Source organism: Rattus norvegicus, chromosome 1 (genome assembly GCF_021556685.1).
Source record: "Rattus norvegicus strain SHRSP/BbbUtx chromosome 1, alternate assembly SHRSP_T2T, whole genome shotgun sequence".
Lineage (NCBI taxonomy): Eukaryota > Metazoa > Chordata > Mammalia > Rodentia > Muridae > Rattus > Rattus norvegicus.
The window spans coordinates 247,406,022-247,426,939 of record NC_141534.1 but is presented as its reverse complement, the minus strand read 5'-3'; the positions used below and the strand labels follow the sequence as shown (position 1 = coordinate 247,426,939).

General features: G+C 39.8%; 1 protein-coding gene and 1 pseudogene across 1 annotated transcript in view; one reads left to right on the top strand and one right to left on the bottom strand.

Moving 5' to 3' along the window:
* The window catches only part of Btaf1 (B-TFIID TATA-box binding protein associated factor 1), a 90,706-nt gene extending 70,666 nt beyond the window's left edge, over window positions 1-20,040 (bottom strand). The window contains exons 1-2 of the mRNA NM_001439402.1: window positions 19,745-20,040; window positions 2,014-2,137 (exon numbers count right to left, since the gene is read on the bottom strand). Of these exons, the coding sequence (NP_001426331.1) occupies window positions 2,014-2,137; window positions 19,745-19,758 (138 nt within the window). The 5' untranslated portion in view covers window positions 19,759-20,040. The remainder of the gene's footprint in view (window positions 1-2,013; window positions 2,138-19,744) is intronic.
* Window positions 10,854-11,469, top strand: Rps27a-ps28 (ribosomal protein S27a, pseudogene 28; annotated as a pseudogene).
* Window positions 20,041-20,918: the final 878 nt, after the last annotated feature.

Sequence of the window (20,918 nt, the reverse complement as noted above, 5' to 3'; positions counted from 1 at the left end):
CTGCTGTATGTAAAGTGATGTACGAAACATACAGAAACATATCTAGTGGTTGTAAATTGGATGGGAGTGTTTACTTACTTTTATTTTATACATTAAGCATTTTCCTGTATGGGCACCTACATGTGTGCCTGGTGTTTTTGGAGACCAGAAGATGGAATAGGATCTCCTATAAGTGGAATTACAGAGTTTATGTGCCACCATGTGCATGTGTGGAAACCAAAACCCAGTTCTGTAACAGCAGCAAAAATTCAATCTCTAAGCCATCTGTACAGCTATACCAAAGAGACCAGGAAAATATTAAGAGTAAGAATTTAAAAAAAAAGAAGACAAGAAGGTATTAAAGACAAATATTTCAGAACAATTGGACAGCAGTTAATGTGTTGAAGTGAGAATTAAGAATAGAACTCCTGGGGCTGGGGATTTGGCTCAGTGGTAGAGCACTTGCCTAGCAAGTGCAAGGTCCTGGGTTCAGTCCCCAGCTCCGAAAAAAAGAAAAGAATAAAAAAAAAAAAAAAAAAAAAAAAAAGACTAGAACTCCTAAGCTGGAGAGATGGCTCAGTGGTTAAGAGCACTGGCTGTTCTCCAGCAGGTCCTGAGTTCAATTCCCAGCAACCACACGTTGGCTCACAACCATCTGTAATGGGATTTGATGCCTTCTTCTGGCATATACATTTACATGCAAACAGAACACTCATATACATAAAATAAATAAATCTTAAACTTAAAAAAGAAAAGAATAAGGGGTTGGGGATTTAGCTCAGCGGTAGAGCGCTTGCCTAGCGAGCGCAAGGCCCTGGGTTCGGTCCCCAGCTGGGGGGGGGGGGGAGGGGAGATAGAGCCAACCCTTAATCCCAGCACTTGGAAGGCAGGAGTAGGCAGATATCTGAGTTCGAGGCTAGCCTGATCTACAAAGCAACTTCCAGGACAGTTAAAGCTACACCGCTTGGGGTTGGGGATTTAGCTCAGTGGGTAGAGCACTTGCCTAGCAAGCGCAAGGCCCTGGGTTCGGTCCCCAGCTCCGAAAAAAAGAAAAAAGAAAAGAAAAAAAAAAAAAAGAAAGAAAAGAAAAGAAGAAGAAAAAAAAGCTACACAGCTTTAGGGGAGGGGTGGGGCCTAAAAACTTCTTTCAGTTTTTAGTTCTGCACTGCACTCACCTTACAGATGAGTATGATGCCTAATAGGTATCCTTTTCCACTCAGAGAATGTGGGGGCCTATAGGTACCAAGTCAGTCTCTCCATCATCTCCATCTTGGTTAGAAAGTCCACATAATGTCTAATAGTATTAGCCCTTATGGTACCAATCACACAATGCACATTTCTATGTGTTGAAGGGAATTTATAACTCTGACCCCTATGTCTCAGGGAGAGACAAATAAGAATGAAAGGAGGGGTTTAGACTAGACTCCCTTAGGGCTCCCAATGTCTGGGCAGTCATATGCTCCATCACCCAAAGTATCACTGCTTTATTCTGCATGCCAAAGAATTTAACGTTTGTCAAATACTAATGTATAGGCACCCACAGAGTTAAGCAAAATTCAGCCACTGCACAGGTAAAAACATATACTAGGATTACAGAAACAGTGACCCACCAAAGCAGAAAATCTCCCATTCCGAACAGGTCAGTTGATATCGTATATATTCAAGTATTGCCCATGAGCACTCATCCATTTGAAAAACTACCAACTGCCATATAATTATTAGCCATTAAGAACAAGTTAGGCCACTAACAAACCAGATTAACAACTTAGTTCATTAGCAATTTGGGTCAGATTCAAATTTGTCACACAAGCAAAAGTTTCAATATTGGCAGATTCCTTAAACAACTAAAACTGATTTAAATACTTTATATCTTTTAAACAAATAGCAACTTTGAAAAAATATTTTAAGAAGTAAAGATATTTAATGGAATTTAGAGACCACAAGGTCATTTAGGATTATTTTTACCTTTCCTATTGTTTCTCTGTCCACAAGTCTTTATGCTTGCATTACACTAAGAAAACGCTGAGTTCTTACCTTAGATAACAAATTATTTAATTCATGAGGATGAAGTTTCACCACTTCTCCAAGTTGCTGTGCAGCGGCTTTTCTTGTAACTGGGGTAGTACCCGTATCCAGTAAGATAAAAAGACGATCGAGTCTATAATAGCAAAAATACAACAGTTAATCTGAATGTGTTTCCTCATAAGCGTGAGGCAGAAAATGTATTCAACCTGTAAACAAAGCTCTATGCTGGGAGCCGGGTGTAGCAGCATGTTGTGCCCGTTATCCCACACCTAAGAAGCAGAAAGATCAAGAGTTAAAGACCAGGGTTGGGGATTTGGCTCAGTGGTAGAGCGCTTGCCTAGGAAGCGCAAGGCCCTGGGTTCGGTCCCCAGCTCCGAAAAAAAGAAATTAAAAAAAAAAAAAAAAAAAAAAGAGTTAAAGACCAACCAAATCAAGGTCAACTTGGGCAATGTAAAACTGTGCCTCAAAAAGATTAAAAACAAAACAAACAAACAAACAAACAAAAACGTAAAAGCTGTGTCTATAAGAGATGCCTATCTTGGGGTTGGGGATTTAGCTCAGTGGTAGAGCGCTTGCCTAGCAAGAGCAAGGCCCTGGGTTCGTTCCCCGGCTCCTAAAAAAAGAAAAAAGAAAAAGAAAAAGAAAAAAAAAAAAAAAGAAAGAAAGAAAGAAAAAAAGAGATGCCTATCTTGGTGCTGGAGAGATGACTCAATGGATAGAAGCACCGACTGCTCTTCCAGAGGTCCTGAGTTCAATTCCCAGCAACCACATGGTGGCTTACAACCATCTGTAATGAGATCTGATGTCCTCTTCCAGTGTGTCTGAAGACAGCTACAGTGTACTTATATTCAATAAATAAATAAAATCTTTTTTTTTTTTCAGAGCTGGGGACCGAACCCAGGGCTTTACGCTTGCTACAAGCGCTCTACCACTGAGCTAAATCCCCAACTCCAAAGAAAATCTTTAATAAATAAATAAATAAATAAGTGAAATTTTAAAAGAGCTAGCAATAACAAAAAAATTGTAACTTGCAAAATGAATAACATGGCTTGGTTTTAAGTCAGAGTTAACTCAGAAAACAGTAGGAGGGCCAAGCACAACTCCAGCACTTGGGAAAGAGGCAGAGGTAGGCTATGAGGGAAGTTATAAATCCTCAACACATAGAAATGTGCATTGTGTGATTGGTACCATAAGGGCTAATACTATTAGACATTATGTGGACTTTCTAACCAAGATGGAGATGATGGAGAGACTGACTTGGTCCCACATTCTCTGAATGGAAAAGGATACCTATTAGGCATCATACTCATCTGTAAGGTGAGTGCAGAGCAGAACTGAAAACCGAAAGGTTTCATATACATGAAACCTTCCCAACTAGCCAGCATATAAAGACCTTGTTTAACTAAATAAATAATAAACTAACAAAAGAAAGAAGAGGAAAAGAAATACAACTACAAAAATAATGTGAAATCCTTGACTGTATAGTTCAACAAAAAAGTCTTGGGTCAAAAAAATGATGGGACTAGTAAGACATGGGGGTGCACAATTATTTGAATACTCAGAGGGCTGAAAGAAGATACTGTGAGTTCAAAGCCAGCCTGGGTTACATAAAAAGAAAGGACAAGGCAAACAGAATAGAGCAGAGCATCAAGTGTGACTGGGGTTATGGATTAGGAAGACTAATCTGGCAGTAGTGGAAAGTCTTGTAGAAAATTAGACCACAATTCATACAAAAACCCAAAGAAGCTAGTAGTCAGAAGCAAAACATACATCTAAACAAAACACGCACAGTGTGGTAATTAAGCAAAAGATCATGGGTATTGAAAGAACTGTAAGATTTCTAATCTCAGAAATGAAAATATCAAGGATTACTTTTTGGCACATGCTTATAATCCCAGTACTCTGGAAAACAGGGCAGGATGATCAATTTGAGAATGCGACCAACCTGGGAGCTACAACCAAGTTCAAGACCAGCTTGGGCTACATATTGGGACTTTGACACAACTTCCCATCCCATCCCATGCCACTCCTAAAAAGAAAAAAGATAATCATTGAAAGAAATCAAAAGGGGTAGTTGAAGGAAAACAGAAAAGATGGCAAGCTCACCAGTGGCAGAGAAAGTGTAAGACAGCACAAAATGATAGTTGGAATAGAGTTAATGTTTACAAGAGCTGGAAGGTAAGGTCATCTGCAGAGGTGATAAATATGACTACTAATATATTCCTGAACTTGCAACATATGAGAGAATGACACAAATCCAAACCCTAGCTCTGCTACTTCTAAGCAAGGTATGCAATGAAAATCACAACAGACTATGCTTAGAGTAAGGACGGTGGACAAAGTCACAACTCCACCCACCTATCTACGCACCACACAGGGCTAGCCTTGCCACACTAACCCACTGAAGTAACGTGAGTGCCATGCCTATAGAAGAAGGCTTCTTGTTTGGGATATACGGACACTTTAAACAAAATCGAGGCAAACGATGAGCAAGGTTATAAGAATGCCCATCTAACATGAGGGGAGAGCTAGTGAATAGTTTTACATTTTATCTATGAGAAGAGAGAACAAACAAGGTCCCAAAGTAAGGCATAAGCTTTAAGCATTAATAAACTAAAAGGTTTATAATATTTCTGGGATTTTTTTTATCTAACAAGAACTAAAAAGCTACAAAGTTCTGAAAGGAAAAAAAGAAAAGGGAGAAGAAATAAAAAAAAAGTTTTAGAGGACAAAAGAAATAAATGAATGCCTCTCACATTAAGAGGAAAACAGGACAGGCCTGGTAGCCCATGCCTTTAATACCAACACTCACAAGGCTGGTGGATCTAAGTTCCACCATAGGAACTACTGGGCTACATAGTGAGGCAGAGGCAAGCAGCACAAACATGGTCTTTTTAAAAAATGAGTCACATTAAGCACAAAAATCACTAGAATTGGTTAGAAAAATAACTAAAATGTATCTTTTTTTTTCTTTTTTCTTTTTTTCCGGAGCTGGGGACTGAACCCAGGGCCTTGCGCTCGCTAGGCAAGCGCTCTACCGCTGAGCTAAATCCCCAACCCCTAAAATGTATCTTTTTCTCTCCATATTAATGGTATTGAAATGTTCAACTGTTTCAGAACAAGATGCCAACACATGATTTACATTTTATAGTTAAGGGTATGGTAAGAAAGATATAACTCAAGAAAATTCCTTCAGGCAATTAAAGCTAAAGACTTTCAAAATTTTTCAAAATTAAGATTTTCAAAAAATCCAATACAGTAAGCTTCTAAAGGAAATGGAAAAATTAACTTACACAGATACTGAGCATGTAGACTGTTTTCTCCTTGTTCATTCACAGCTATCTAAACACTTGCTTTTACCTGTATGTGGAAGATAAAATAATCCTCCACGGGCTCGTGTGTTGGACTACCAGCATATGGTGCTATTTGGAATGGTAGGAGAAGCCTCAGAGGTGGGCCGAGCTGAAGGAAGCACATCACTGGAATATGTCTTCAAAGGCTCTCTCTCTCCTGTCCCTTCTCTGCCTGGGGTGAGCAGTTCTACACTACCATGCCTTATATTCAAGTTATTCTGCCTTCCCACAGGTCCACACAATGGAACCAGACAACCGTGAACTGTAACCTCTGAAACAGTAATCTCAAGTAGCTTCCTCTTCCTGTCTCTCAGATAGATACCTGGCATAATGACAAATACTGACTAGCACACCATTCATTCTGTTTTTCGCTAAAGGATTGGTAGAAAGATTAGGCTTCCGAAACAAAAGAAAGGAAAGTTGTTTATGACCACTGATATTCTTTAAAAGCTCTAAGGTAAGATCAGACTTAACATCTGTGTACTATCAACAGCTTCCCTTCATTCGTTTTATGTGATTCTCAGGTTCGAGCCCTTCTGACTTATTTTCCTGAGACTGGTATGTCAAGAGTTCATGAACATCAGCTGTGAGTCTTCAAAACAATCCTTGGAAATGGCAACAAACATCTGCACGTTGGAAATAGCAACAAACATCTGCACGTTGCTAGTCAGAACACCTCAAGCTCAATGGCAAAAAAAAAAAAAAAAACCTTTTAATTTTTTCAGGAAATTATTTTAGGAGACCAGTAGGATGGATTACTTAAACAGGTAAGTGCTTGCCAATAAGCCCAACAACTTGAGCTCAATCCCCAGAAGCCACATAGTTAAAGAAAAGAATAGTATCCCACAAATTGTCTCCTGACCTCCACATATATACTGTGGCATGTCCTGTCCCCCAAAATAAATGCTTTTAAAAAGAAATTTTAAGAATGCAAGAACAAAAACATTAACAAGCATTTTTTAAAAAAAAATCTCCCTGGGGTTGGGGATTTAGCTCAGTGGTAGAGCGCTTGCCTAGCAAACGCAAGGCCCTGGGTTCGGTCCCCAGCTCCGAAAAAAAAAAAAGAAAAAAAAAAATCTCCCTGTTAAATCCAACTGAAATTTCACTTAGCCTAGACATACATTTTAAATCTTAAATTACATGAAAGGCAAAACTAGCAAATAGTAAATACCTCTTATCATAAAGAAATAGTTGGGGCTCAGTGGTTAAGAGCACTGACTGCTCTTCCAGAGTTCCTGAGTTCAATTCCTAGCAACCACATGATGGCTTAAAATCATCTGTAATGGAATCCAATGCCTTCTTCTGGTGTGTCTGAAGAGTGATGGTATACTCACATATATAAAATAAATCTTAGCAAAGAGTTGAAGGGACTGGAGAGACAGCACATTGGTAAAGAGCACTGTAGAACAAGCACGAGGGCCTGAACTTGAATCCCTAGCAACCACATTTTTAAAAAGCTGGGCATGGTCATGTTTGCCCCCTGGGACACCAGTCCTAAGAGAGGCAGTGACAGGTATGCTACTGAGGCTTGCGAACTGCTGTCCTAGCTCATGGGGCTTAGTGAGAGACCCTGTCTCAAGGGAAAAGGTGGTAAGTTATAGAGCAGAGCACAAGGCATTCTCCTATGGATTCTGCAAGCATGCATACAAAATATACATACATAAACCACACTCACATAAAAAAATAAAAAATCAAATCTATACCACAAAGGTATTTTTTTATATCATGGATGCTCTCTTACAATGCATACAAGTCACATTAACTGAGGACTCAACTAGTGAACTCCACCCACCCAAATAAAACAAACAAAACCAGTAGACTGAAGTTAAGAAACCTTTCAAAACCCTACTTCATCACTTGTGGGGAGACTCTGAAAGGTGCACTTTAAAGTTCACTTAGGCCTCTCTTATTTTGGAGTATACAACTAGATAGTGTATATATTTGACAGTTTAACATTCTTATAAGTTTTTTAATCATTTTTTGGTTTGGTTTGACCACTAATATGTTTGTCATATCTTTGATTTATCTGATCCCAGTTTCTTAAACTGTGCCTCTGGAAAAACTTCAACTACTCTCTACTATAAAATTTATTTTCTGTGATTTTTTTTTAAACCAAAAGCAAGGCTGGCTGCAAAATAAGCACTAACAAAGGCTCAGAACCAACATATTTGTAAATCCATATACAGGAAAATACACTTACACTCTAAGGAAAGTCTAATACTAACCTATTTATAAGCCTATGTCTTCATACCACTACTCTTCTAACCTCAGTAACCCTTCCCTAATATCTGTTCATAATGCCTATGTTATTCCTTCTTTCCTTCTACTTTCCTCTATGCAGAGATCTCTTGGTCTCTATTTTCTACAATATGTTCCTTTAATGCCAAACATCTTAAACAAGTGCTTAAATAGTAAATATATTTATTCCTGGGGCTGGTAGGTAGCTCAGTCAGTGAAGTGCTTTTCAAGCATGAGGACCTAAGCTCAAACCCTAGAACCCATGTTCTAAAAAGCAAGCATTGTGGCTGGCACACGCTTGTAATCCTACTGTTGGGAAGGAAGAGGAGAGTGGATCCCTGAAGTTGGACAACCAACCAGCTTAAGGCCAGTTTAAGGCCAGTGAGACTCAGTGTCCAAAAACAAGATGGATATTATCTTAGGAATGTCCCCAAAGATTGTCATTAGGCCCCGACTGATCACATGCAATTATACCCTAGAAAATTTAATTTATTTATATGACTGAAATACCACACTTGAAGGTTACCAATAAATTCTTAAGTTCCAAACCCAATAGCAATCTTATGAATTAAAATTTCTTGACTCTTCTATGACATCAATACCAGCAAGTATTCATTCTTAAGCCTTTCCTTCTCAAGTTTTGATTACCTTGTTAGTCTCCAAATACTTTACTTCACCTCCTATCCATACCACTCTTTCTATGAATATTCAGAGCCCACACAGTCTTTGCCTGTTCATCTCTCCAGTTTCTCTTTTAGGAAACTGTATACTACTGTTTATCTATACCCAGTACAAATACCTCCCAAATCTACATCTGACACACCTCCCATCTGACAAACTTCCAACTGCCTTTAAGTATATATAATCCACACTCAATGTGATCCAGTTACCAGTTACTTTCCTACAGTATACTATGATCAAATCACTACTTTATTCTAAAACTTTCAGTGACTCACATGGTAACATAAAACAAAATAAAACCTAAATATGAGTCTTTTGGTTTTCCAAAAACTGTATTATTTTTCCCTTTAGAATATACTTTTTTAATTAACTTACTTTTAAACTTAATTTTTATCTATTTTATTTTATAGTTAGACACCTCATGTAGCCTAGACTGATGCAGCTGAGGCTAGCAATGAAATCCTGATCTTTCTACTTCACCTCCAAGGGTGAGGATTACAGATGTCTGCAACCAAACCTAGTTTAAGTGGTGGATAGATATGGAATTGAAGGCAGGATTATGAATTCAAGGACTCTACCAACTGAGCTACATTCACAATCTCAAACAATGTCTTACAACCTGGACTTGGGGATACATGACTATAATCTTGAGTTCAAAGCCAACCTGTGTTATATAACCAAGATACTGTCTTGGTTCACCAGTAAACTCTTGTAATCAGTTTGCTTTCTGTTGCTGTCAGAAAACCATGACCAGGGCTGGAGAGATGGCTCAGTGGTTAAGAGCACTGACTGCTCTTCCAGAGGTCCTGAGTTCAAATTCCAGCAACCACATGGTGGCTCACAACCATCTGTAATAAAATCTGATGCCTTCCTCTGGTGTGTCTGAAGACAGTGACAGTGTCCTTACATATAATAAATAAATCTTTAAACATGATCAGATGCATCAGAACATACCCTGGGAAACTCAAAGGCCATGTAGCCTGGATTAAAGGAGTGTGATGACAGGAAACCCTGCCTCAAAAAAGATAGAGGCAAATACTGACCTGATCACCAAACTCCTGCCCACACATCTCTGATACCTCTCTAACCCAATGTTGACCCTATCTACCCCACAAAATTCCCCTTGCCCCTCTTTTCTGCAGAGCCTTTTATCTATCAGAAAAAAATCAGTGCACTTTCTCCTGCAATTCTGGCTTGTGTATTCTCACTTCTTCCACTGTAGACGCAACCGAACTTGCGCCTCCTTTAGTAGAAGAATAAGCACACAAGTATATTTCTCTAGTCCTCTTGATCACAGCACTCTTTAGAGCTCTCCACTCCTCGTTTGAAACAACACATTAGGGATCGCAGAAAAGGGAAAATAAAGGAATGAACAGACAAGGATCTGACAAGAGGGCAGTCTGACCTGTTAATCTAGGGTATCCACCTGTGAGACAAAATAGGGGTACTCATTAGGACCAGACCACATTGATACAGTGTGAACTGGTTTGGGGCAGTGGGGGGACCCCAAGCGGGGAACATGAGATAAAGTCAGTATTATATTAGATAGTAGGCACAACCCTTGAAAAGGAAGGTTAGATGTCAAAAGAAAAAAATTAAAGAACAGCAAGAGGGTTTGCAACTACTTTTCCTCTCTTCCTCTCTAAACATACCCTCCAATTCAGGGGAGATATTTGTTATATATATGGGTGTTTTACCTTCATGTCTGTGCACCATGTGTGTCTGGTGGCAGTGGAAGCAATAAAGTGTGTTGATTCGCCTGGAACTGGAGCTCACAGATAGTTAACAGCCACCATGTGTGTATTAGGAATCTAATCCAGGTCCTCTGTGAGAGCCACTAATGCTCTTAACTCATAGGCACCTCTCCAACCCCACTGTTTGTTTTCGAGGCTTGGTACTTGAGATCATCCTGTCTCAGCCTGGAGAGTACTAGGATCACAGGTATGTACCATGCTTGGTTACCACAAAACTTTGGCCAGGTATGGTGACACTGCCTCTAATCTCAGCACTCAAGACAGAGGCAGAAGCAGAATTCTTTTGAGTTTGAGACATGCCTCATCTATAAAATGAGTTCTAGACCAACCAGAGCTACATACTGGGACCCTGTCATAAACAAACAAACAAACAAACTAACTTCATTCTTGGAATGATATACAGATAGAAAAAAACAAAGGTAACAAAGGCCAAGTTGAATTGAAGGTATCAGACACTATTGAGTATTTAAAATAAAATTTAAGGTATTTCAGGTTAGAAAAATGACTCTGTGCTTAAAATCACCTGTGGCTTTTGCAGACACACCAAGTCGCTCACAGCTACCTGTAAGTCCAGTTGCAGGGTATCTATAAACCTCTCCTGCACTCCATGAACACATGGAGTAATATATACATTCAGACATACACTTATACACATAGAATCTTTTAACAAATAAATCTTTTTGCCAGGTGATAAATTCCCTTAATCCCAGCTCTTGGGAGGCAGAGGCAGGCAAGTTTGAGGCTAGCCTGGTGTACAAAGTGAGTTCCAGGACAGACAGTCGAGGCTATATAGAAACCCTGTCTCAAAAAAACCAAAAAACAGCTTTCCGATCCGCCATCGTTGGTGGAGCAGCTGCCACGATGCAGATTTTTGTGAAGACCCTTACAGGGAAGACCATCACGCTCGAAGTTGAACCCTCGGACACTATAGAAAATGTAAAGGCCAAGATCCAGGATAAGGAAGAAACTCCTCCTGATCAGCAGAGGTTGGTCTTTGCTGGTAAGCAGCTGGAAGGTGGCCGTACTTTGTCTGACTACAACATTCAAAAGGAGTCCACTCTCCATCTCGTGCTGAGACTTCATGGTGGCGCTAAGAAAAGGAAGAAGAAAGGCCCTGGGTTCGATCCCCAGCTCCAAAAAAAAAAAAGAAAAGAAAAAAAAAAGAAAAGGAAGAAGAAGTCTTACACCACCCCAAAGAAGAACAAGCATAAGAGAAAGAAGGTCAAGTTGGCTGTGCTGAAATACTATAAGGTGGATGAAAATGGCAAAATCAGCCGACTTCGTCGGGAATGTCCTTCTGATGAATGTGGTGCTGGAGTTTTCATGGGTAGCCACTTTGACAGGCATTACTGTGGCAAGTGTTGTCTGACTTACTGCTTCAACAAACCATAAGACAAGTAGTTGTGTATGAGTTAATAAAAAGAAGGAACTGATGTTTAAAAAAACAAAAAACAAAACAAACTTTAAAAGATTAGGTAGTAGTATTTGACAATATTCACTAATTTTGAATTTACTGATGCTAAGAAATAGTCTGTTTCTAATTCAGATAAATAATACAGAAAACATGATTCACGTTGTTTCAAACTCGTTTCAAATAAATGCCCTGAAAATTGCCCTAAAAGGTCATAGAGATGTTTGTGAGGTTTTGCAGGTAACCGCAATATAAACCCTCTCCTCTCCAAATGTTTGCAATAGAATTCATAACAGGTAAACTATTTAAAAGAAACAGAAATCTGAACTCAGACATGCCACAGATTACAAATTCAGTTAATTTTAAAAAAAAAAAAAGCTACATTTTTATTCTATGCCCTCCTGCAAAAGAAAAAACAAAAAAAACAAAAAAAAAAAAAAAAAAAAAAAAAAACCTCAGTGGAATTCTCAGAATTTAATCTGAGTAAGTAGGAAAGGACAACTGACAAAATAGTTCAAAAGTGGCGGTGTAATCTCGGCTAAGACTGACTAGCACTAACAGCACTACAGACTAGCCAAGGCACAAGGGGCCATAAAATAAGAAAGCAACCACAAAGTGTAAGGCTGCAGCAATCTGCTGAAGAGTTGGTCAGCAGTTAAAGAGCACTGGCTTCTCTTGCAGAGGGACCTGGGTTTGGTTTCAGCAACCACATGACAGACAGCTCCCACACAGTGGGCAGCTCACGACTACCTCCAGGGACCTGATGTCACCATCTAGTCTTCACAGCCACTGCACAAATAGAGAAAAACAGAAACAGACACAAGCACACATATGCACACTAAATAGTAAAATAAATACTTTTTTTTAAAGTCAAGTTTGTCCATTTTATTTTTTCACATGTAGATAAAGTGCAGTAAAATTTAATGTAAAGATTGCTTGTGTTTTTTAAGAAATAGGGATAATAAATGCTGGTATGAATACTTCACCAAGAAGTTCTCTACTGTTCAAAAATGCACATCTTCTAATGCATACTGAGAGTAATATGAAATCACATTGATGTATGTTTCTAAACAAGAAAGTAGGCTAACTAAAGACATCACATAGAACATTCACAAGCAACAGAAAGATGTGAAACCACAAAGTCAAGTGCCAAGCCCAGTTAGAAAATGTGTTTGTTTATTATAATTGTAGTACATAGAACATAGAAGCATTCAATAAATACTGCTAAGGAGTGACGACGGTGAAAAAGGCATACAGCTATGCTATTCCACCCACATCCAACAACTTATAGCTCTTTCATGACTGTATCTCAAAGATAAAAAATCATAAGCTGGGGCTGGAGAGATGGCTCAGCGGTTAAGAGCACTGACTGCTTTTCCAGAGGTCCCGAGTTCAATTCCCAGCAACCACATGGTGGCTCACAGCCATCTGTAATGAGATCTGATACCCTCTTCTGATGTGTCTGAAGACAGCTACATACAGTGTACTTATATGTGCTAAGTAAAAAAAAAAAAAAAAAAAAAGTCAGATTCTTTGACATAAATACATATATTTCAAATTATGAAATTATACCTTTTTAAATGGTCAAAGTGATGCATTTTGTTTTGGTACAATTAAAATAAAAACCATGGCTGGGAATGCAGGTCAGTGATCAAGTGGTTGCCTACCATGCATACTTAAGAGCCTGGATTTAAAATCCAACACAATAAAGCAAACTTATAAAAGCCCCTTGAGAAATAAAGCAAATCAGCATGCTGAAATTTACCACACTGAAAAGGAAAATCTTCTACATATCTCCTCTACTTTTTCCTCATTGTTTCTGAGTTTTTTTCTAAAGAGTGGAATTTGATAAAATATAATTGACATTAATACCTCCTGTTAATCTTAAAATGGTTAAAATTAATAGTAAGGGACAAGGAGCAGGCATAGCCTACTTGTTTGACCCATCTAAGTAATTATTTCCCCTGTCCTTAGCACTTTCCCACATCAAGGAACTTCCTTTTGTCAGCATGTAAGCTCAGCACTGAGAAAGCGGACTCAAAAGACTACAAGTCACCAGATCATGCTGGGTACTACTACTTCCTCTCATTTTGTAGAATCGGACTATTGAAACAATGTATCAGTATTGTACTGAGAATTACCAAGACTGAGCAAAAAGTTCTGCAACAATTTGTTTTTGTTTTTGTTTTTTTTTGGTTCTTTTTTTCGGAGCTGGGGACCGAACCCAGGGCCTTGTGCTTCCTAGGTAAGCGCTCTACCACTGAGCTAAATCCCCAGCCCCGGCAACAATTTGTTAAGAATCTTTGCTAGTTCTATCACTTTCAATCTATATATGGGGGAGTGAGGTAGATGCAGCTTCCAAAATAAATCCAATGTTTGAATACTTTACAAATTACTTTTTATGCATAATTCAGAGAAAAATAATATAAACTACATTCTTGAACCCACATATCAAGAAAAAAACTTAGTTGGCCAATAGGAAAATATTACTGTGCAACAGTTAACTCACTTAGAGCCTAAACAGGCAACCACACCAAAAACAATCCTTTTTTAAAAATCTATATCAGGTCTGGCAAGATAGTTCATCAAGTGAAGGCAGGTACTGGTAGGACTGATAACCTAAGTTCAATCCCCCAGACTCAAATGGTGAAAAGAGAACCAACTCTCCCAAACTACCCTTTAAGCAAGTGTCTGTCTGTCTTTGTTTCTGACACACACACACACACACACACACACACACACACACACTTTTTCTAATCTACATTAAACTGTGCATGGTGGTACAAGCCTGCAAGTCCAGCAGTCAAAAGTTTGAGAGAAGAGGACCCAACTGGAGAGTTTGACCTGGACTATAAAAGCAAGACCCAGTCTCAAAGAAAGGCAAATCTACATTAAGCTTAGAACCTAACTAATAGTTTATAGATTCACTGCCCATGAATAAGCCTTATGAAACTCTAAAGTTGCCTTTTCTGCTTCTAATTCTCACTAAGCAAAAAAAAAAAAAAAAAAAAAAAAAAGATAACAGAAGAGTCTGTTACAAAGCCAAGAAGATAGAATTCAAAGACTTAGCAAGAGTACAAGCTCTTAACAAGTACTAATTTGGTGGGAGGTGGGGAGGTGCAAAATTTTAGCTGACTTTGCAGTATCCACATTTTAACAGTAGTTAAATAATAAGCACCTAAAGAAGACACATTATCGGGCTGGTGAGATGGCTCAGTGGTTAAGAGCACTGACTGCTCTTCCAGAGGTCCTTAGTTCAATTCCCAGCCACCACATGGTGGCTCACAACCATCTGTAATGGGATCAGATGCCCTCTTCTGGTGTGTCTGAAGACAGCTACAGTGTACTCATATAAATAAAATAAATATTAAAAAAAAAAGACACATTATCTTCCAATGATATTCTCCTGAATTTTACACAGAATTTCACATGCTACCCTCGTTCACAATTGTAAAGACTCAGCTATTTATACAAGATTTATATCCTCATCCACAAAGCAAAAGTTCATTGTGCACGTCATAATTTGCTACAAAGTATAATAAAACCAATCCTTATAAGAATTTAAGCAGGGGCTGGGGATTTAGCTCAGTGGTAGAGCGCTTACCTAGGAAGCACAAGGCCCTGGGTTCGGTCCCCAGCTCCAAAAAAAGGAACCAAAAAAAAAAAAAAAAAAAAAAAAAAAAAGAATTTAAGCAGAATAAATATTTTCGATCATACAAAATGCAGGGCTACATTAGATACACTTTACATCACAAAAAACATGTTATAACAGGACTTATCTGAAAACATTTAAAACTATCCTGATCATTTTCTTTTCAAATAATTATTTATTTTATGTATATGAATACACTGTAGCTGTCTTCAGACACACCAGAAGAGGCATCAGATCTCATTCCAGAGAGTTGTAAGCCACCATGTGGTTGCTAGGAATTGAACTCAGGACCTCTGGAAGAGAAGCCAATGCTCTTAACCATTGAGCCATCTCTCCAGTCCAGGATCATACTCTTAAAAAATAAATGATCAGGGTTGGAGAGATGGCTCAGCAGTTAAGAGCACTGCCCAGGTGGCTCACAACAACCTGTAATGGGATCCAATGCCCTCTTCTGGTGTGTCACTAACAGCATACTCATACATATACATATACATATACATATACATATACATATACATATACATATACATATACATATACATATACATGTACATACAGACACACAGACAGACAGCAGACAGGCAGGCACACACACACACACACACATACACACACACACACACACACACACACACAAATGGCTCTGCAGTCTAGAACCCTTTCCTTTTCTTCCAGAGGACCTAAGTTCGATTCCCAGTTCGGCACCCATGTCAGGCCACACACAATAAACTGTAACCCCAGTTCCAGAGAATTTGAAGTCTTTGGTCTCCAAGGTAATCTGCACTCACATAGAGGAACACACATATACATAATTAAAAATAATAAAAATAAATCTTTTGAAAGAATAACCATATTTTTATACTTTTATAAGTACATATAATATACTTATAGGTACTCAAATAGACTTATAACTATATACTTATAAACAATATGCAAAGCTAAAGTAAATGTTCTTCCTAACAGCAAAAGCATAGTTAGGTGTCAGGCCTGTTAGTGTACCTTAAACATAGCAGAGGCAGCACAGGCTGATAAGATAGTTACAGGACAGCCTGGAATACATATCCAGAGTCTACATAACAAAACCAAAGCTAGGATTATAGTTCCGTGGTAAAATATTTGCCCGGAATTCATAAGTTCCTGAGTTCAATCCCCAGTATGACCAAACAATAGAAACCTAGAGCTGAAATAGAAAACACACACTGAGAAAGTGACAACTTCCTGTGGTCTCAGCTACAGAAAAATGAAAAAAGAATAGTTGGGCGCTACACTGGGACCCCTGTCTCCAAAAAGACAAAAGACAATAAAAAATAAATTTCATCAAATGGCTCCTAAAAACCAGGCATGCTGCTCAAAACAGAAAGATTATAAGACACATTTCTGTCCCAAGCAGAATTTATTAATTCAGAAAAAGAGAGAACAATTAGGCAGCCAGCTACTAAGTGTGAAAAATACTTTGAGAGACAAAAACCACACCACTGCAAATAACACAGGTAAAGTAAAACTAAGGAAGAAGGCTTCCTAGCAAAGTGATGTGTAGGCACTTAGGCACAACTCAGACTGTGACAAGAAAGACAAGATGGGAAGATAAGTATTCCAGATACAAAAGAATGGGAGGTAAGAACATTCTAGGGAAGGAAGATAGGAGGGAGGGAGGACATTAAATGCAAAGAACTTGATGCAAGATGTAGCAAGAATCAAGAGATCTACAAGGAGTTTGGGCATTTGGACCTTATCTTAAGTCAACAAAAAGCTAGTCAGTTAAAGGCAGAAAAATAATCTAAAATTTGCATTTTAGCAAATAACATGTCTGAAGTGATAAATAATTTGGAGATGCCAACAAGAACAAGTACAAAGAAAAAGGCTTGTGAGCTGGCCAGATCATGCTGCTGCTGCTGCTGGTGAAGAAATTTGACATGTGGCCCTAACAACCTGAGTTCTAGTCCTGGAACTCAAGTTAGAAAGGGAAAACCTCCCACAAGTTGTCCTCTGACCTCTACATACATTCTCACACAAAAATTTTTAAAGAGAGCATTTCTTCCTGTTTCCTAACTATGGATGCAGTGTGGCCAGTTGCCTCATGTTCCCACATGCCTTCCTGACCATCAACTTTACCCTTGACCCTCAAACTGAGGCAAAATAAAACCGCCTGAGAGAGAGAGAGAGAGAGAGAGAGAGAGAGAGAGAGAGAGAAATAAATGTGTGTTGGGTGCTGTTGCAGATGTCTTGGAGCATTGGAGCAGATGATGGAGTTTGAAAGGCTTCAGCAATTACAAAAAAACAAAAAGCGGGGCTGCAGAAAGGAAGCTTAGAGATGTGAGGCAGGATTGGATTTAGTGACTGACTAGATAGAGGGAATGAAAAAGGCAGAAAAGTCAAAGATTACTCCAGATTTTCCGACAGAAGAAGGAACAATAGTACCATGATCTTAAAATGTTAGGCAGTGGTGGCACACATCTTTAATTCCAGCACTCAGGAGGCAGAGACAAATGGATCTCTAAATTCAAGGTCAGCATACTCTACAGAAGAAGTTCCAGGACAACCAAGGCTACACAGAGAAACCCTTGTGGAGTAGGGATAGGAGGTCTTAAAAATATACAGTTTCTTTCCAGTATGCATTGACATAAACAGTGCAAAAGTATTTTTTATTTGATTCTGGCATATGATTTCCATTTCTCAAACTATACTCTATTTTACATAAAAGTACTTAAATGAATTCACAATATCAACAAGAGAAAAATGAAGCTTATTTGGCACAGACTTATGCTTAGTGCATGATATCATACCTGAAACTACAAAGTTTGTTTTTCAAATTGAACCCACAAATATTTTCAAAAGTCCAATACCTCCCCCCAAACAAGGCATCCCAAAGCCTTTGCTTAAACTTTGATTACTAAGCCAAACACAGAAGAAGCTTCTATAAAATGTGGCTGGCTTTAATTATGGCAGTGAATAAAAAAAAAAAAAAATACAGAACAACAAACAGCGCTACTCTCTGAATCCAGATGAGGACCAAAAGCCTCTAAAGCCCACTCACTCTCCTTCAAACCTTGGGTCTATAGATTAGTGCTAAGCAAAGATTATCTTTTTAAGCTCTATCATAAAGCTTAAAGCTTTATGTCTCTATAAAGCTTTGGGATATTGTACACATACACACCTACTTGATGAAAGGAAGTACTAATTCCCTTAGAGTAAGAAAACTGATACAGCCAGGTGACACCATACCTAATCCCAGAATCAGAGGTTTCTTCTGAGTTCGAGGCTAGCCTGGGCTACATCAACCCCTTGTCTCAAAGAAGAAGAAGAAGAGACTGACAAATTTCATATTGTTCAAGAACCAACATATTTCTGGTGTATATATCTATGCATTTACATGGAAAATAAATTATAAGATAAAGCTATCTGTACTTGTAGGAATAAGAAATGCCACTAGTATTCTCTTAAAACAGTTTCATAAATGCTGAAATAAAATTCTTTCTCCCACTGAGTGGATGAGGCTGCTGATAAAATAAAAATCAGGTGTCCCTACTACCAGCACCTAGCAACTCCCTTCACTCAACTCCCATGGGCTTCTCTCCCACACACTATTTCATCAGTTACCTAGGGAGTCTGTGACGAACAGGTTAGTTAGTCTCTCCTTATAAGAAAAAACTTCGGGGCTGGGGATTTAGCTCAGTGGTAGAGCGCTTACCTAGGAAGCGCAAGGCCCTGGGTTCGGTCCCCAGCTCCAAAAAAAGAAAAAAAAAAAAAAAAAAAAGAAAAAACTTCAGCACACGGTGTGCTGAAAGGAATGTATTCAACTAATTTCGAAAAATGAGCGAAAGGTGTTTATTTCATCATTTATCTCCTTCAGTCCATTTAGTGAAAGGACTCAATTCTCATTAAGTTAACTCTTCATCCCTAAAGGACTTGGTAACTCTTCGTGACTAACCACCGAGAGACCATCCCCTACTTAAACGTCATCGGGACACCAAAATCATTTCCAAGTTTCCAACCCATTTTATCATCAGAAGCTATACAAGTTAAACGCTTGTACGTTTTTCTACAATTTTTCTCACACTTTTCCACAGTGGACATAATTTTACAATAAGATCGATGATATCGCTTGGGAAAAGATGCTAAAATAGCCATCTGCTTAAGATCACACGCTGATGGACAGAATACTTACTACTGAACAAAAAGGAGGAATTAGACCTTAAGAAAAAAGTGAGAAAAACTATACCCCTTACTTTGTAAATTTTTTAAATTTAGCATAACCAGATGGTCTCTTAGATAACAATATTTCAACGGCCGCCTCCATCGACAGTTACCACCAAGTTTTGCCGTGAAATGGTGGTTAGGGAACAGACTTTGATACTACGAAAGAAAAAGAAAAGAAACTCGCCTAGAATTCAAAGAGGGAAGAGAAACCAAAGAGCGACGTGGTGAAGAAAAAAGAAAAAAAGCCAGATCGAACGCGCCGAGTCATATTTAACGAGGAAAAAGCCCTTCTTGAGCCCATTTCTCCGGGTAACCCGAGCTCAAAGCGCCAGCAAGCCGAGGGAAGCCTCAAAGTCTGGGCGAGAAGCAGCGCTCCCGCCCCGCACCGTCACGCCGGGAGCGGACAGCCTAGCCCGCGCGAGCTCCCCGTTAGTTGGCAGGCGGCGACACTCACCTGGAGACCGCCATGGCCGGCGCCGGCGGTTCGGAACTCCCGGGGACCTACACGCCACGCCGCTCCAGCGCTCGTTTCCCGAGCAGAGCGGCGCAGGCCCAGGCCGCCGGGCGCAGGGCAGGAGGCGGCGCGGCGTGTAGCGGCCGGCACAGGCCTTCGGACATGGGCCGGCCACCGGAGCTCGTCTCTGTCGCCACCAGGGTCCCACACACGGGCGGAGGCGGCGCCGTTCTGACCCGCACCACTTCAAACCGGGTGCCCCCAGCCCCGCTCTCTGCTGACGCAGACGCCGGCACGCCGGACTTAGCGTCGGCACGCCGGAAGTGACGCCACCAGCACGTGGCTCCGCGAGCCGTGAGTCTGGAGCTGAGTGTCAGAGCGCCCTGGGGCTCCTGGAGCTTTTTGTTGGTGCGAATCCGGACAGACCTCCTAGTCTTTAAGATTAAGAGGAGAGTTGGAAAGAGGTCTTTATCTTCCAGAGAAGGATGAAGATTACCTAGCCAAAGTTCTGAAAATTCCAAACCTCGGTTTTTAAGTGCTTTTCATCCTGACCTACTACCCAGCTAGGCTGCTTCCAAACAGGAACAAACTGGAGAAAGGAGACTCCCGCCCAGGTCGCGGTGCTGTGGGCGGGATGAAGTCAAGAAGGAAAAGCGGCAGAGGGCTGGGTAGGGTGATGCGTGCCTATAATCCTAGCGCCTGGGAGGCTGAGGCAGCAGATTGTGAACTCGGGGGTCAGTGTAGGCTACAAAGAGATAATCCAGGCCAAGAATTTGCATTGGTTCCGCGAGGAAGGGGACGTGGGAGGAGGCTCAACTGTATACCATTATTTACTAGACGTTCTGCATAAATGCTGAAGGGACTGCCCATAATTTTACGTAGGACTATCACCCTTATCCTATCTTTTCCTCCTTCCGTCCCCCCACTGCTAAACACTCCTCTGTAAACTACCGTGGCCTCGTAACACCTTAAAATGTGTTTTTATCCTAGTAGTCAAACTAGTATTTCTCTAGTTTCAGCAAGACCAGTTTATAGGCCACTGACAGATTAATCATCAAAAGGCGCATGTCCTGTCGCCCTTCCTTATAAAACATGCCCACTAGCTTCTTGTTACTGATTTAGAAGTTATGTCTCAATTCTTGAGTCTGCTTGTCATCTGTAAGAAGAGAAGCAC